Raw genomic sequence first — 18,317 nt, forward strand, 5'->3', positions numbered from 1 at the left:
ACTTTCGTTTGCCAGCTTCCATGACTGAAATGAAATGCGCTGTGTTTCCCGGCAACTGGCAACCCGGGGTGCCGAAATACAACTGGGTAAACTGGCAGTGGGCGGGTTTCACAAACCAAAACAGAGACCGACATTCCGGCGAACATTTTCAAAGGAGAATAACAGACTGTAGCATTGTTTTTCAGATAAACAAATATGTTGCATGCAAGCATGTTTCTTAAATATCTGCAAACATATTATGGTATTTTTATGCTTTAGTAGAGTCAAAAACGTACATACAGCACCTTTAAGGGTTACTTGAAAATGACAGACAGGTGTATTAAAGCAGGTTTTGAACTGAAGTCTACGGCTGCATCCAAAATCAAATACTTCACTACTATATAGTAGGCAAAAAACAGTATGTGACAGAAGAAGTATTTCCAAATTTACAGTACTCATAAAAGAGTAGTCAAAAGGTACCCGGATGACCCACTACCTCCGGCGTGATTCTGAAGTGTGCATACAATGGACACTTTACTATCCCATGAGGCCACAGGAGAGGATTTATGAATGGCAGTGACAAGACGCAACTGATGCTGGTAGGTCACGTGACAATGACAACATGGCGAATTTAGAACGTCCAGATACATACTACATACATTCATACTACCATGAAACAATATTTGGTCAGAGATACAACTACTTGAAAATCTGGAATCTGAGGGTGCAAAAAATTCAAAATATTGAGAAAATTGCCTTTAAATTTGTCTAAATGAAGTCCTTAGCAATGCATATTACTAATGATAATACATTTTTGATATATTTACGGTAGGAAATTTACTAAATATCTTCGTGGAACATGATCTTTTCTTAATATTCTAATGATTTTTGGCATAAAAGAAAAATCGATAATTTTGACCCATACAATGTATTTTTGGCTATTGCTACAAATATACCCGTGCTACTTATGACTGGTTTTGTGGTCCAGGGTCACATTTGTTTGAACATTATCTAATGTTTAATAAGTTTATTAGCAAACATTAACAAGCACATTATCTCATGTATCTAACTCTTTGAATATATATTAACTAATGATCTGTTAAGCATTATATACTTATATACAACTGATGCTGGTAGGTCACGTGACAATGACAACATGGCGGATGTAGTACGTCCAGATACTTACTACATACATTCATACTACATAGAATGTAGTCTTTTTGCGGTTGTGAAATAATAATTACTTAATCAAAAAAGTATGATTTTGGACGCAGCCCCCATGAAGGAGGCTTTCTAGGAGCAGGGTTAGCTATACCTGCTTTAGGGTTATAAGTAAGTGTCGATAACTTGAGGTGTATTAGTAAATACTTTGCAAAGCTTTACCCACACATTTATGATTGGGGGTAATATTGGAACTTTTTGGGACTCAGGTGTTCAGCAGTTACCTTGTCTAGTGCCCACATACTGGAAATTTGTATGGTTCAGACCTCAAAGTTTTAATCTACCAGCCCAGATTGTTACCCACTAGTCTACACCATCATTATAAACTTCATAAAAGCTTGTCTTATGTTCCTGTTCTTACCTTTTGAGTGATGGTTTTCCCATTTGGTAGCTCCACAGCTAGGCCCAAGTCTGACAGCCTTGATTGTCCAGTAGGACGTTCTCTGGCTTCATGTCCCGGTATACAATATCCATGGCATGTAGGAGCAGGATACCAGTGATGATTTGAGCTGTGCAGTGAATGATGCTCTCCATCTCAATGCCAATCTCCCCAGTGTGGTAGATGTGGTACTTCAGATCCCCTCCATTCATCAGAGCCATGACCAGACATAGGTGGGTTGTCGTGTCAAATGCGTAGGCCAGATTCACCAGAAACAGGCTGTTCACCTTCTCCAAGATTTTTTTCTCCAGCAGAGCCATCTTTTCTCCACCTTTTTTCTTCAGTCGTTTCTGGTCCAGCTTCTTGCAGGCATACATCTGGCCCGTGTGTTTGACCCGAACAGCACACACCTAGAGAGAGATTCAAGTAACAGAGGAGAAATCAATGTTTTGAAATGGGCTAGATTTTGGCAGAATTCTAGATTTTGTACAAAGCAATACATTTCTGTTGTAATATGCTATTGAATATGGGACAACAGTAAGAATACTGTACACACTTGAAAATCTACTCAGATAAAGGTAATTTTTCAAAGTGGATGTAGTCTTAGCAGTGTCTAGTCTTTTGATTATGTGCACTAAATATTATGTCAAAGGTGCCCAGATGTTGCATTATTTCCTGGGGATTTTATTCCGTTTGGCATTTGTATTCCATTGTTCATCAAATGATGTTTAGTGCTATGTCTAACTCAGTTGAAAAGTTGCATATTGTGTTTAGTTTTCATCTTAAAGGTGAAGTGTTGAATTTCTGTGCCAATGGCATCTGAAAAATAGTTGTCCTATCTTCCATTGGTTGGAAAAACAGATAGTCTTGCCCCAAACTCACACCACAGGTTGAGCTAGAAGCTGGCGTGTTGGCCCACTGAAACCAACAGAGCAGTGTTTGATAGTGCCTCTGTTGGTGAAATCAATCTGTGAATGGCTTACTTATTAAACTGGGATAGGAGATTTTGCAACATGCATAACAGGACAACAAAATAACACAATTTATTTTCTAAATGCACATTCTTGGTCTTATTCTGTGCAACTCATCAGTGCATGTTATTCCACAGAAAAAGTGAAAAAGAAAGTAGTTTGTCTTCATAACATTTCATCAAAATATTCTTTCTTTGCCTTGTCTGCTGGATAACACAGGCTACTGGATAACATTAACCAATGGCCTAAAAGCTACTTAGCATTTTTAGGAAACACATATTCAGTCTGGCTACAAACTGGAATGTAATACCCACTTTTAATGACCTAATCCATTCCTAATGGATAAAATCCATTGTCTAAAAATCCAAAATGTCCTGCTCTACATTTGTTTCTCGTTGCTGCTTCACTCTGAAATATTGAAATAGTCTAATTTAGGAAGTACAATGGGTTGCAAACAGCAATCCACATGGACTTTAACATAAAATTGAACACATCACCTCTAATGGTTACCAAAAGGATTATAGAAAGCAACACAATTTCATAATAAACAATAAATTAACCTACATTCCGAAGACATGAATGTAACTATAGTTAAACTGAACAATAATTCAGAGACAACTCCAATTATACAACACTCTAAAGACAACTGACAACAATGAAAACAACAACAACCTTTATATATATATATATATATATATATATCTGTAGATTTGTTTGTGACTAGGTAGGAGGTGCAAATACTCACCTCTCCAAATCCTCCTTTCCCCAAAGTTCTGAATATTTATCAGAGATGACCTGCTTCTCAAATTGCTTCCATTGCACAAATCTATCAAAGAATGGGCTGGTCTGATACTCAGTGAAAGGTTTTCCTCTTAGAAACTCTTGTGTGGCTTCTTTAACCTGTCCCATCATCACCTCCTCAAAGTCCTTCTCAGAGACGGCTTTACACTTTTTTTATGTCCTCTGTCAGATAAGCCATGAAACTCTTGGAGTCAGCTTTGCAGAATGTGTTAATGATATTCTGCCTGGCTTTGTCTTTAGCACCTACTTACTTACTTACTTATGCCTACTACCCCTTCTGGGGCATAGGCCGTTGACGAGGGATCTCCAAGAGTCTCTGTCCTGGGCTCTCTTCTCTAGTTGGTTCCAGGTCATATTCATGGTCTTTATATCTGCCTCCAGTTCTCGGCGCCATGTGTTTCTTGGTCTGCCTCTTTTCCGCTTGCCCTGCGGGTTCCATGTTAAGGCTTGCCTGGTGATGTTATTTGCTGGCTTACGTAAGGTGTGCCCTATCTATCTCCAACGCCGTTTCTTGATTTCGTCCTCTGCCAGCAGCTGGTTTGTTTTCTGCTAGAGTTCGCTGTTACTGATGGTCTCTGGCCAATGGATATGTAAGATCTTGCGTAGGCAGTTATTGATGAAAACCAGTACTTTCTTGGTGATGGCAGCTGTAGTTCTCCAGGTTTCGGCTCCGTACAAAAAACTGTCTTAACGTTGGTATTGAAGATCCTGACTTTGGTTTTGACTGACAGTTCCTTGGATCTCCAGATGTTCCGCAGTTGTATAAATGTTGTCCGTGCTTTCCCTATCCGTGCCTTGACGTCTGCATCTGAGCCCCCTTGTTTATCGATGACGCTGCCCAGGTAAGTAAAGTCATCCACCTCCTCCAGAGCTTCTTCGTCAAGCATGATTGGGTTGGTGCTGGCTGTGTTAGTCTTGAGGATCTTACTCTTGCCCTTATGGATGTTGAGGCCTACTTGTGCGGAGGCAGATGCTACACTGGTCATCATCTCCTGCATCTGCTGCTGGGTGTTTGATAGTAGTGCCAAGTCATCTGCAAAGTCAAGGTCAGTTAGCCGTGTCCAAGGTGTCCACTGGATTCTGTGCCTACTCTGAGCTATGGAGGTCTTCATCATCAAGTCGATCGCCAGAAGAAAGAGAAATGGCGAGAGTAGACATCCTTATCTGACGCCGGTGCTCACTTGGAATGCCTCAGTGAGCTGCCCTCCATGTACCACTTTGCAATTTAGTCCCTCGTATGAGTTCCTGATAATGGTGGTGATTTTGTCAGGTATCCCATAGTGCCGGAGCAGCTTCCACAAGGTCTCTCTATCCACGCTGTCAAATGCTTTCTCGTAGTCCAGGAAGTTCATGTACAGGGGTGAGTTCCGCTCTAATGACTGCTCAACTATGATACGCATCGTCGCAATCTGATCAATACAAGATCAGTCCTTGGTCTCTAAGTTGAGCGTCGACAAGGTCTTTCATTCTGTTCAGCAGAACCCTGTTAAATACTTTCCCTGGCACTGATAACAGTGTGATCCCTCTGTAATTCGTACATTTACTGATGTCTCCTTTCTTCGGGATTTTGATAAGATATCCCTCTTTCCATTCAGTTGGTATTTGTTCCTCCTCCCAGATCTTCTTGAAGAGTGGGTGGAGCATCCCTACTGTTGTTTCTATGTCTGACTTCAGCGCCTCGGCTGGGATGCTGTCTGGTCCTGCTGCTTTTCCATTTCTGAGTTGCTTGATGGCCTTCCTAATTTCCTCTCTTGTGGGTGGGGCGTCATTTATAGGCAGATCTGTGTCAGCCGGTTTGATGTCTGGTGGGTTTTGTGGTGCTGGTCTATTCAAGAGCTCTTCGAAGTGTTCTACCCATCTTTTCCTCTGTTCTTGATTTCCCCATGATTGGTTTCCCTTTCTTTTCCTTAACTGGACGTTCAGGTCTGCTGTACTTCCCTGATAGCTTCTTGGTGATATCGTAAAGTTCTTTCATGTTGCCCTCTCTTACTGCTTGCTCTGCTGTGGTTGCCAGGTCATCCATATGCTTCTGCTTATCGGTTCTGATGCTCTTCTTCGCTCGCTTATTTGCATCTGTGTGCTCTGCTTGTGCCTTGGCTTTCTCTGCTCGTTCGATTGTTGTTGACGGCCATCTTCTTGTTCTTCCTCTCCTGGATCTTGGCCAGAGTGTCTACAGAGATCCACTCTTTGTGTTGGAGCTTCTTGGGGCCAAGCACTTCCTGGCATCTCGATGTAACTGCTTCCTTGATCCCTTTCCACTTGCTTTCAAAGAGTACCCTCCTCCTCTTCCAGCAGGTCCTGTATGGCTTGAAACTTGTTATCAAGGGTTATGCTGAACTCTAGCAGCTTGCTAGTATATGTCAGGAAGGCAGTGTTGTACTTATTTTGCGCCATGTGCATTGCCATCCAGTTCTTCTTTAGCTTCAGTTTTAGCCTGAGGTGGTGGTCCGAAGTCACGTCCGCTCCTCTTTTTGCTCTCACATCTTGCATAGACCTTCTGAATTTATTACTAATGCAGATGTGGTCGATCTGGTTCTTTGTTGTGTGATCTGGAGAAACCCATGTGGCTTTGTGGATGTCCTTATGGGGGAAAATGGTGCCACCGATAATCAAGTTGTTCAATGCGCACAGGTCTGCCTGCCTCTCACCGTTCTCGTTCCTATCTCCTAGCCCATGACGCCCCATGACACCTTCGTCCCCGCAGTTATCCATTCCAATTTTGGCATTTAGGTCCCCCATCAAGATGGTGAGGTCTTTCTCAGGATACTTCTCCACGATGGACTGTAGTCTATCGTAGAACTGATCCTTGTTGACTTCATCACTGTCATTGGTGGGTGCGTAACATTGAATGACGTTCATCGTGATCTTTTTCATCTTGGTGCGGAAGGATGCTGTAATGATTCTGGGTCCATGCGCTTCCCATCCTATGAGCGCTCTCTGTGCTTCTTTCGAAAGCATCAGTGCAACTCCTTGTGTGTGAGGGGCGTTGTCCTCTTCATGTCCAGCGTGCAGTTGCATCTCTCCTGAGGCTAGTCGCTTCTGTCCAGATTGCGTCCATCTAGTCTCACTAACTCCTAGCAGGGCGAGGTTGTAATTCTTCATCTCCGCTGCTACTTCGAATGTCTTCCCTATCTCCCACATGGTTCTTACGTTCCATGTACCGATATTGGTTGCTCTGGTCGAAAGAAGGGGGAGTATCAGCCTTGTAGCTTCCAGAGTCTTCCAGCTTTCACTACAGGGCGTCATAATCCTTGTTGAGGACCCATCACTTCCCAGGGCTGAGTTTTCTTGTTGATTCTTTTATTGGTGTTTCTGTAGCAGGGTGCATTTTAGGGGATGGGGTTGCTAATCCTACGCCCAACCCTTTACCCGGGCTTGGGACCGGCAGGACCCGCCCCCCCATGGGGGTTCCAGGCGGAGTTCTTTAGCGCCTGCCTCTGCCGAATTCCAGTCATTCAACTCATCCAGAAACTCTGCAGCGGCTAGGTATTCTGGACTGGAGGCTAGGAGGAACTGTCAGAAGCATGTCTTCCCAATGGGCTCCTGCTCACAGATGTCCTCAAAGTCCTTGGGAATAGTTGCATGCACCTCTGTAAAATTCTCAAGTTCGGGAAGAATTAGGCTATGCCTCCTTGTCATTTAAACTTTGTGCTTTCAGGTAGGCTGTGTTGGCCACCAGGTTGTCCAGTCCACCCATGTCACACATGGCTGTGGTGTGGTGAAGGGTCAACTATGTGATTCTGCAGGTAACAATGAAAGAGGATTGAGATACAGGCAGCACAGTGGCAAGCTCTGATACACTGATGAGTCAAAAAGAATGAGGCTTTGGAGCCTCAGGTCGGAGTCTTCCCTGTGTCGTAATTGCTCAGTCAGAATTAAAAACCTCAGTAGGGATTTTCTCTTAAGTAAGTGTCTTTGTATGCTAATTCGAGGATACTGCTCACGGAAAGGAACTTATGCCATACCTAACTTAAGAGGCTTTGGACTATGTTTAGCCACAATGCTAAGGGACAGAAAATGCAATTGATATGCTCAGTCCTTCAGTTTGAGGAAATAACTTGTCAAATCGCTTGGAGAAATAATAGCACTAGTTAAAAGTTTAATAATTTTTAGAGGTCTGTTTAAATTCCAAACCCCAAGTTTGAGCCATAGTAGTGATGTTTGCCTTAGCTAACAACTAATTACATTTTAATATTTGATGTTATAAGCTGTTAGATCTTGGTCGTTTTCAGTTCTTTGAGAGTCTGGAGACTTTAGGAGCTTACAAGTGCAGGTTTAGAACTCATTATACGAGCTCACGGAATGAGACTAAAGTGAGAATAAGCCCTATTAGGTGTAAACATTATAGCAAAATCTGTCATCTTGGCTGCGTTTAACCCAGCTTTGTGAACCGGGCAGCCATATTTCAGAGTAGGTTCTCTGGCAGACAGCTGACATCATATTGCTATATTGATACAGTATTATTATTTATTAAGATGGCAAGATCTGAGACGTTGTTTCTCTATTTTTTTCTTCTAATAAAATAATTAGAAAATTGAGTAATGACAATTCAAATGCTTGAAAATAGTTTTGTAGCGTAACGTGCCTGCAGATAAATGCGCTAACATCTCTTAACATTTTATTTATTATTCTAAATGAGTGAGATCAGATAATAGCCAAAAAGTGTCCAACATACAAGTGAACTCCTTCAAAACATCCCAGGAGGCAGCCCATGAAACTGCCAAGCAGTATTTCTGTAAACATGTCTGACATGACAATACATTTCAGAATCACTTGTGCAGCAATAAATGATTCAATCCTTTTCAATTGATAAAAAATGATCAAATATGCTCAACTAACAGATAAATACAAATGAATGCATTATAGGTATAGACCAGATACAGGATATTCTATTAAAATTTTATTGGGCAAGCCTTGATTATATCCATCAGGAACTGAATGGATTGTGGCAAGTGGGTGTTTCAAACCAGAATGCTGCCAGTCGTGAATATGAGCACCTTAAAACGATGTCCAAGAAGCTTTATTCTTGATTCTTGAACATTATTCAATGGCCTGGACAGCCTTAAGTATTTTCACAAGTTATTACATATTGTTTACAGTATAGCAGGACATTTGTCTCACTGCTTATCATGTCAACTACCCGGTATAATTTAATGCATAAAATTTAATCTTGATTACACTCTTTAGCAAAGCCCTTAACCCCAGAATGCACCAGAGGAACTATCAATACAAATATTTTAGTTTACATTTGCCGCTGGCTGAAAAGCCTGAGTAAAATTCCAACTAAATTGTTCTTATGGGTTCCAAACTAATCACAAGCACTCAAATCCTGAGCTGATTGTTTCACTGGAATTGGAAGAGTATGGAGCAATACACAGCGTACTGGCAGAACACTTAGGAAATGCTTTTTCACAGACATCTCAGTGTTGCATACTTTAGAAAAGTCATGGAAATGTCTATATATTTAAATTATTATTTTCCTATCCCCAGTTTTGTGCTGTAAAAATATTTCTTCGGATAGATTTTGCACTTTTTAAGTTCTCATGTAAAATGTGCTCACAGGCCAGCTTGATAATTACTGAAGTTTAATGATGAGAGAATCTTCATTTTTGAGTAAACGAATTATTTAAATTTGTCCATTGAGGGCTTCTAGAGACATTTGTACACTAATAACGAACAATTAATTTACAAAATTACATAAAAAAAACCATCCAGTATAAATTATATAATATATATAATTACATATATAATACAGTGGATATCAAAATGAGAGAATAATCTATAAATACTTATTATATAAATTTTTTTCTGAAATATTGTTAATCTTCATCACTCAAAATTTGAAGAAATATTAGCTGTAGGTATACCACTGTCATACTAACATGTTTTGACAAAATAACCAAAGCATTTCAACAAAACCTCTATTTTGTGGAAAACAGTGCTTAACACAGTGAGAACAGTAATGTAGTACGTAGTACGAAAGATTACAACTAAAATTTTGGAGGGTTACAGCTGTCAGAAATTAGTAGGAATTGTAGAGGCCCCTGCTTTGAATGACTTCAACACATCTGCGGTCGCAGGACGTCACTAGTTTCTCACACTGTGCTGGTATTAGCCATAATTTTGTAGCCAAAGATTTTCAGATTCCCTGCTGCAGAAAACATCCCCCCAAAGCATGACACTTCCTCCTCCACCTTTCACTGATATCTTTACGCACTCGGGGTTCAGTCTTTCCCCTGGTTGACACCGAACATAATGTTTAACTTCAGCACATCTGCGGCCGCAGGATATAGTTTCTCACACTGTGCTGGTGTGATCTTGGTCCACTCTTCTTCCACAGTTCGTTAACTGTAGTGGGTTTCTTAGCCATAACTTTGACACCATGGAATTTCCAGAGATTTTCATTTGGGTTTAGATCAGGATTCTGGGCTGGCCATTTCATGACTTCAATGTTCTTAGCTTCAAGGAACTGCTTTACCCATTTTGCAGTTTTTAAAAATTGCAGGCTGATTGGGAGATGCTTGCAGGGAAGGTACCACATGTGGCTGAAGGAGGTTCTGATAAACATTCACCCTGCCATGTAGCTGTATAAGAGGCCCAACTCTTGCAGAAAACATCCCCCAAAACATGACACTTCCTCCTCCACCTTTCACTGACTTCTTTACACACTCGGGGTTCAGTCTTCCCTCAGTTTGACGCGGAACAATGTTTCCCATCTGACCCAAATAAATTAAAACTTGCTCTCATCACTAAAGTGAACTTTGGACCAGTTTTCTCTCCACAAAACATGCTCCTCAGCAAATGTGAGCCTAGCTTTTTGATTATTTCTGCTGATGAGAGGCTTTGTCACTGCAGAATGTGCTTTCAGTCCAACTTCTCTTAAACATGCCTGGACAGATCCTTACCCTGCTCAGCACTGAACTGGCAAGCAATTCCAGCTGCAGTGTTGAATCGTTTTCCCATTTAGTCTCCACATTATCCTGTCTTCTTGTGCATTTGTCTTTTACGTGGATGACCAGCCTTTTTGGGGGACTTGAATTAATTAGTATCATTGTAAAGCTGCAATATTCACAGATCACATATTTGGAATGACTAGCTTCTCTTGCAGTGGCTTAAAGTGTCATCCCACTGGCCTTCATCTGTACCGCCTCCTGCTGCAGGGTTTCAGTTACCTTAGAGCAGCCTGCCATTTTGCAATCTCCGTGAAAATTAGAGGAGTGCTGCCAGTTAAAGAGGAGTGCTGCCAGTTAAATAGGCAATGTCAAATTAGCACCAGCAGATTAACACCAATAACTTGGAGGTATCTGTAAGTGTTCTCTAATTTTGATCAGAGTTCTTTTTCAAACATCTCATTTAAGTTTTTAATACTGTGCTTCAGAATACAATTAATTTATGAAATATGCTTAAAAAACTGCCACTCTTCTCCTCTTAGGAGAACTTCAAATAGGACTAAGCAGTGACCTTGAAATTTAGGAAACTGTAGGTTGTTCTCTAATTTTGATCTCCACAGTATGTATGTATATATGAATGACACATAAATATATGCAAATCTTTTCAGAAATATTTACAAAATTATTTTAAAATCCTCAATGCGCAGATCTTCACCAGAATTTATGTAAAAATAATCCATCATTCAATAATCAGTAACACACACCTATAAAACATTGAGATTTGTTTTTATTTCTAACACACTTAAACACACATTCATAGCACAACTTCAGTTATAATATCACACATGATGCCACAAACACCTAAGTGAATCTGTTGTATCCTGGAGCTCTTCTGGCTGGTTCTTCTTAATGCTGTATGAGGTGACAGAATGGTAAAGCTAACCAGTGTCACCTGGATTTCTGCCTTCATCCTTGGTTTCACTTTGACAGTCACACACACACATGCACACAGGTTTTCCTACACATTCAGCAGCTGGAGATGCTCTGATAATCAGTCCGGTCTCCCCAAGCAGAGTAGTGCCAAAGTGGACGGAGGAAATGTGGGTCCAAAGCTTGAATCCTCACTTGCCGATCCTCTGTACCACCCAGTCCTGCTGGCATAGTGGGCATCTATTGTTCTGCTTCACCCAGAGGGACATGCAGCAGTTGTGGAAGGAGTGGTTGCACTCTCCCCATACCACTGAGAGAAAGACAAAATAAGAGACAGTAATGTTTCAGACCCAGAAAAACAAAGCACTGACATTCCACAAATTATCTTCTTTTGTGTTCCACAGAAGACGGACAGACATTCATACAGGTTTTGTAGCAACATGAGGGTGAATATATGAATATATTTCTGGGTGAACTATCCCTTTAAGTGTGACACTATCCTTTGATTTAACCAGTTGAATAACCTACCAGTGTGGAGGCAGGGTTTATTTTGTGACACAAATGAATACTATGAATCGTGCACTTGCTCAAGGTACTTAACCCTAGGTTGCTTAACCCCAGGTTGCTTTAGTTGGATTGCCACAAATAGGTGTACTGTAAGTCGCTTTGGATAAAAGCAACTGATAAATGACTGAAGTATATAATTTATTACATTGTTAATATAATTTACAAAATATATATTGTGTAAATTGTGAAAAATATAAGTGAAGTGCAAACTGTAACGGCAGTGACCAGTCCAGCCATCTGCTTCTAGTGGATTAATGTGATTGATTGATTAATTAGGGGATAAATGTAATTGATTAATTAGGCAGTAGGGTTGTGACGGTGAGGAAATTTTCCCACCGGTTAATCGACATGTAACAACACCGGTAATACCGGTATCACCGCGGGGGCGTTCCCTCTTTTCCTCGCTTTTAAATAGCTTGTAAAAGCGGCGTGCGCATTTTACTTTCACTTTCAAATAGCGGCAGTTCGGCGTCAATTGCTTAGCTCGACTCACTCTCCTCACTGGAGAAATTAAATCGGATCTGTGATGCAACTGTTGTTCGGCACACTGCATTGAGCAGCCACGTTCAGTTTTTAATTGTAGCGTCTGTTCTTTTACTGAACTAAATGATTTTTATTACTATAAAAATCAAAACGACGGTGGGGGTCGGTGCCGCGGTGGGCAAGTGATGTAACCGGTGTTGCGGCTGTCAGCACCGTCTATCACGACAAGCCTATTAGGCAGGCAATTAGTATGCCAGCAGTGATGTTACTGTTGACTTACCAACACAGTCCTCTTGTTTGTTTTCAGCCTGGCATCTCAAGCATGCATCTGAAACACATTTGAAACTACGCATCATTCAACATTCATTCAAACATACCCAGTTCCTTTTTATGTTAATTTAGAGCAGAAATAAGTTGAAATTTATGTCATTTTACAATTCCGTCAGAGGATAGACTTCCTAAAGTCATATAAAGTTACAGTTTGACTGTGTATAATTACTGTTTGATTATATTGGAAAGAAAGTTAACTACATTTATTGTGACGAACCAGAAAAGTACGGCTGTGTCTCAAAGCCTACCTAGACAGCATTTTTGTATTTATTGTTTAAATTATCAAACACAACTGAATGCACAATGCAGGGATTTTGGCCACACAGGTGCATTTTGAACCAAAGACCCTTTAAGACAAGTCATGCCAATCGGCTGCCACCTTTGAAACGCCTCTCAGGCATGCAAGTGCAGCTCCTATCTCTTTGAATGGGAAAACATCAAATTCTCCAAAACTGTTCACCAAGCTTATGATTAAATTTCATATTTGAAATCACCAATGAAATCTGACAACAACTCTCTAAAAAAATGTTTCTTATGCTCAAATAGCGTTAAAAAGCTTATTTTTTCAGTCTAGACCAGCCAATGTGCATGCGCAGTCCTAAGCGCGCATCTCCGAATGCTGACTGTTTCTATAACAACTGGAGCTTCCAACGGCGATGACTTTACCAATTAGTGACTGGTATTCAGTAGGTGAGACTATTCCACCATTTTGAGCATCGCACTTTCTCCCATTAATAAGTAAAAGGATTGCACCGTCTTGGTACATCTTGGTAGTCTTTGATTTGAGCATTCTTCGCAGCACTTCTGAACATTGTTCGATTCAGTGGTTTTGGGCTTCATAAGGGCTTTTCACACTTGAAATAGTTAACCCTTACCGGATTCTAAACCCCCAGGTAAATAAAATCCTGGGTCATCTTGCTTCATGTTTCACACGGTTCTTAATTTACCTGGGGTTGACAACCAAACATGGGTATTCATAAGCTGACATTTCACACTGTACATTCCATAACTCTGGGTTAATGCTCTTATTTACATATTTGGAGTGTCAGTGTCACTGATTGGAGGAATGAAGAATGCAAACTATTTACATAAAGGTTTACATTGGGCATCCTTATTAAATATTACAGACTGTACCATCAAGTTTTTGCAGTGTTAACCCCACACTGCAGTATAAACTTGCAGGGTGAAACGATATTTGGTGTTAGAATGTTATGGCTAGATGCTTAGCAATCGGCAGCCATTCACGTGCCTCACATTAACGTGTTTTGGATCGTTACAGAAACACAGCGTTTGGTATAAACAGTTGTTTCGGCATTTTGATGGAAAAGATGCACAACTCTGGAGACTTTGTAAACATGTGGTATGCTGCATTCATCCAATCAATGACACTGCACAAATGCAAATAAGAATGTTAACCTGGGAGTTCACAATGTACAGTGTACACAAACTTCAGCTTATGAACACCCAGGGTTAATTGTGAACTCCGGCTAAAGTATAAGCAGTGTGAACCGTGAACCAAGATAACACAGGGTGTCCCAGGGTTAACCGTTTCAGGTGTGACAAGCCCTTATGAAATGTTCCTTTACCCAGGGTCAAAAGTGGGGATTAGAATGACTAGGCTACATCTTGGTACAGATACATCTCCACAATTGATTCTGCACTTATGGGCATCATATGCGTTTGAACATTTGACTTAGCTTTTTTTTTCCTGAGCATTACAGATGCCCTCAATAAGTCACTTTAAGACATAGATTCAGCAGTAATTGAGGATAATAGTGTTCGCATATTTATTTTGTCGTTTTGGTGTATCATAAGTTTGTTCAAACAGTTGATTTACGGTTTTACTTGGGTTTGATCGTCCCAATCACAGCATTTTGGGCATTATAGACACTTTTCAACATTTGTGTCAGCATTTACGTGACCACTTATGATTTCCACAAATGTCTATGTAACGTCAGGTAGCAGTAAGTCATTCATTTTTAACTGTGTTACGACTCAGTAGTGGCTGGATTCAGGCAGTGTTATCTGCCTATACGTTGTATGTTTAGGTAAACCAGCTAATAATCACGGAAAGGTACACAAATGCTATTTCAGCTAGCCGGTTAACTTAGCTAGAGAAACACTCACCCATTACTTGAACCCGACAAATAGCGCAGGTGTCACACTCCACATCCCAGCTCCACATGGCCACCGCATTCCACTTCTTGAGGGAAAACATCTTGTCTCCCCCTGATTTGGATCCAGAAGAACCGCTGTGAGCGTGAACTAAACCCGGCTCATCACTGTCGTCTATCTCCGCCATGGCGAAGAGGCGCAGAGACAAAATGGCTGAGGTAGGCTGGTCTGCAGACACGCAGATCGGTCTCTCACTGGAGTTGACCGTAAACAGGCCCCTGCCTGGATGTCTTAAATTCACGCAGTCAAGAACATTTTCACACTTTTCCCTAATTTCTCCAAACCTCTTACTTTAAGGGGGGAATATATATATATATATATATATATATATAGTAGGGCTGTGGCGTTAACTTAATGAATTGGTTATAAAAAATAATAACGAGATTAAAATATTTTAACGCAGTTAACGCACTGGCCTCGCCCCCAGACCTGTAACTTACATCTCATGTAACGTTAGTTGACTGTTGACAAATATGATGCAGATGAGCAACAACTCCATAAACGCAGTTATGCAATAAAATATAAGATATTGGTGCAAAAATGCCCCTGTATGTGTTTTTGTCTCATATGATAAGCGACACGAGTGCTGTTTGTCCCGAATATCACGAGTTTAAATGTGATTTTATCAAACCTTTAAAGCCACAGCAGAATTGTTGTGCGTCTCCGAGTGTTTTCTGAATGAATCTGCGTTTTGAACGAATCGTGTGAACCAGTTTTAAAGATTCAAAGGCCCATTCATAAAGAGAGCTGTTTACTGAATTTCAGAATGAGCCAGCCGTTCGAATGAATAAATGAGTCATAAAGACATATTTACCGCCACCTGCTGGCAGATTTTGTTTCTTATTTAGGAGTATCATTTAATTTAAATAAATAAACAAATAAATAATAAAAATAATAATAATACAAACATTAAAGGGATAGTTCACCCAAAAAATTTAAATTCTGTCATCATTTACTCAAACTTGAATGATTTATTTTCTTTTGTGGAACTTATAAGGCATTTTGAAGACTGCTGGTAACAAAGCCGTTTTGTGTACCAATGACTTTCATTGTATGAACAAAAAAAAACAAGAACAAGATGTGTGTATGTATGTATATATATATATATATATATATGTGTGTGTGTGTGTGTGTGTGTGTGTGTCTGTGTCTGTGTCTGTGTGTCAGTGATGTACATTCATATATTTTTTTCCACCTCTACTTGTTTTATGTGTTCCTGTAACCTCCAAATGTTTTATTAAATGGGAAGAATGTAGGTTTTGCTACGTAAATAAATAAAAATAAATGAATAAATAAATATAAATAATTGTATAATTGAATACATTAATAAATAAATAAATGAATGAATAATGTGTGTGTGTGTGTCTGTGTCTGTGTCTGTGTGTCAGTGATGTACATTCATATATTTTTTTCCACCTCTACTTGTTTTATGTGTTCCTGTAACCTCCAAATGTTTTATTAAATGGGAAGAATGTAGGTTTTGCTACGTAAATAAATAAAAATAAATGAATAAATAAATATAAATAATTGTATAATTGAATACATTAATAAATAAATAAATGAATGAATAAATACACTTTATTCACTTGGTTCTACACTTTTGACAAGAGTGCTGCTGTCGTGAATTTCGACTGGTTTTTGGCTGTGATTGCTCAAGTTTGTGCCAACTGCCAAATTAAAGTTCTATAGTGATGTCACTATAATTCTTCACTGGCTATGAAGCAATTGTGTCATCACATCAGTATTTTTTGTATTATTATTCTCAGGAAAACAAGGTATAATGCTCTGAAGAGCATGCACTGAAGGAAGCATGATACATCCATACAAAAGTGTATAGGCTATGGGAAAATTTTCAAACTAAATGAATAATTTGGAAATGTAAGGGTGGAAATATTTTTGAAATTTGGGAAATAAAATAAAAAGTGGTCAGTTTGTGACCCATGTCTAGACATTTTGGTTTGGTTAATGATATTGAAAAATAAAAATAGTTCTAAAGACCCAGTTATGTTCACTTGTGTATTATCTTGTCTTCTATATCTTTTGTTTAGTTCCTTTTTGTCTATATATTTTTTTCCTCATACTACATGCATCGATATATCTAGATGATCACATAGTACGCCGCCGATCCATACCATCATGGATACTGTTGATGCATGTTTCATTATGTTTGTGTGTAGGCTATGTGATTGTGCTTGTTGTTATGGTTTTCTTGCACTTTTACGTTCACACTTTGTAAAACACACTGAGCCCATGTAAAGTAAATGTATTATCATTGTATTAGTAGCCTAACTCTGACAAATGCATGTCAACATGCCAGCGCCCATGAACAGATTTTTGATTGAGGGAAAGTATGAAAAGCATGATGAGGTTACAGTAACTGGTTCTCCTCTCTTCTTAGTGAGTTGTTATGCTGAGGCCTCTGTCCTCAGAGCTCCATCACACAGTGGTGTGGAGTTGTTAGGCTTTCTGAGCCTCCTTGGCCATAGGGCTGAAAATGTAGATGATAAAAAATTGTCAACAAATATTTTTGTTGTCGAGTAGTTGTTTGAACTCTCTGTTGATATCTCTGCTCCTAGAGCTCGGCCAGGCAGTTTGCTAAGCTGTTAGGCCCTTTGTGAGCCTCCCTGGCTACTGCGAGCATTGTCAGGCCTCCTCTCATGACAGAGTTATCTTTATTGAGGCCTCCGCTCCCCAGAGCTCTGCTAGGACAGCACTGGTGGTTTGTAGGCTCTCTGTGAGACTCCTTGCAAGATGTCCTGAGCATAGGGCATAGTTAGGTCTTTTGTCATATTAAGGCCTCCGTTTCTAGAGCTTGGCTAGGTATTGGCCTAAGTTGTTAGGCTCTCTGTGAGCATCCTTGGCTACTGCAAATGTTTTTAGGCCTCCTCTTGCTGGAGAGATTTATCTTACTGAGGCCTCCGCTCCCCGGAGCTCAGTTAGGATAGCATTGCGAGTAGTAGGCTCTCCCAGTCTCCCAAGTAGCTCAGCCAATAAGGCTCTCATCCCTTCAGCATGGCGGCGTGAGTATACTGTTCCCCATAGCACCCTCTAGGTGACACAGTGCAAGATCCCTTTCGAAAGGCATCGTCTCAGGTTACGCATGTAACAATGGTTCCCTGAGAATAGGGAACGAGATGCGTCCCTTTGCCATGCTTCAGGCATTCCTGCATATGTCTCCTTCAGACAAGAAGTGGATGACGTATTTCACAGGCACCCTTTTATACTCTCGGCCGCACCAGTTGTGACGTCACGGTTGTCAAGTTCATTGTCTTGTTTAGACTCATGCTTCAGACAGCAGTCATGCCGGAGGCATTCCCCCTAGCACCCTCTAGGGGACGCAGCATCTCGTTCCCTGTTCTCAGGGAACCATGGTTACATGCGTAACCTGAGACGTTCTTTTATTTATTTATTTACTAATTTATTTTTGTATTTCCCACTGATATATTCTCCTCCAATATGAAAATGACGTGGTAGTGAGTTCAACCCTGTTGGCTGATCAATCACAGAATCTACAGTTGACCTAAAAACTGTACACAAAACATTGGATTCTTTATTATTTGCATATATTAACTGAAATATTATATATATATA

General features: G+C 40.2%; 1 protein-coding gene and 1 pseudogene across 1 annotated transcript; both read right to left on the reverse strand.

Annotated features, from left to right (window-relative positions):
• Positions 1-7,057, reverse strand: part of LOC107684625 (rhodopsin kinase 2-like) — a 10,145-nt pseudogene extending 3,088 nt beyond the window's left edge.
• Positions 7,058-11,013: 3,956 nt separating this feature from the next.
• LOC107684626 (RING-box protein 2) lies at positions 11,014-14,955 on the reverse strand. The gene is made up of 3 exons (XM_016480922.1): positions 14,679-14,955; positions 12,502-12,549; positions 11,014-11,481 (listed from the first exon to the last, which is right to left on the reverse strand). The coding sequence occupies exons 1-3, from the start codon at positions 14,851-14,853 to the stop codon at positions 11,363-11,365; spliced, it is 342 nt and encodes a 113-aa protein (XP_016336408.1). The 5' UTR covers positions 14,854-14,955; the 3' UTR covers positions 11,014-11,362.
• Positions 14,956-18,317: the final 3,362 nt, after the last annotated feature.

This window comes from Sinocyclocheilus anshuiensis, unplaced genomic scaffold (assembly GCF_001515605.1).
Source record: "Sinocyclocheilus anshuiensis isolate Anshui unplaced genomic scaffold, SAMN03320099.WGS_v1.1 scaffold41, whole genome shotgun sequence".
NCBI classification, from domain to species: domain Eukaryota; kingdom Metazoa; phylum Chordata; class Actinopteri; order Cypriniformes; family Cyprinidae; genus Sinocyclocheilus; species Sinocyclocheilus anshuiensis.

Coding starts and splice junctions, on each gene's coding strand:
- LOC107684626 (XM_016480922.1), bottom strand. CDS start 14,853: ATGGCGGAGATAGACGACAGTGATGAGCCGGGTTTAGTTCACGCTCAC. Junction 12,550..14,678: donor TTGTCGGGTTCAAGTAATGG/GTGAGTGTTTCT, acceptor AATGTGTTTCAG/ATGCATGCTTGAGATGCCAG. Junction 11,482..12,501: donor CAAACAAGAGGACTGTGTTG/GTAAGTCAACAG, acceptor TCTTTCTCTCAG/TGGTATGGGGAGAGTGCAAC.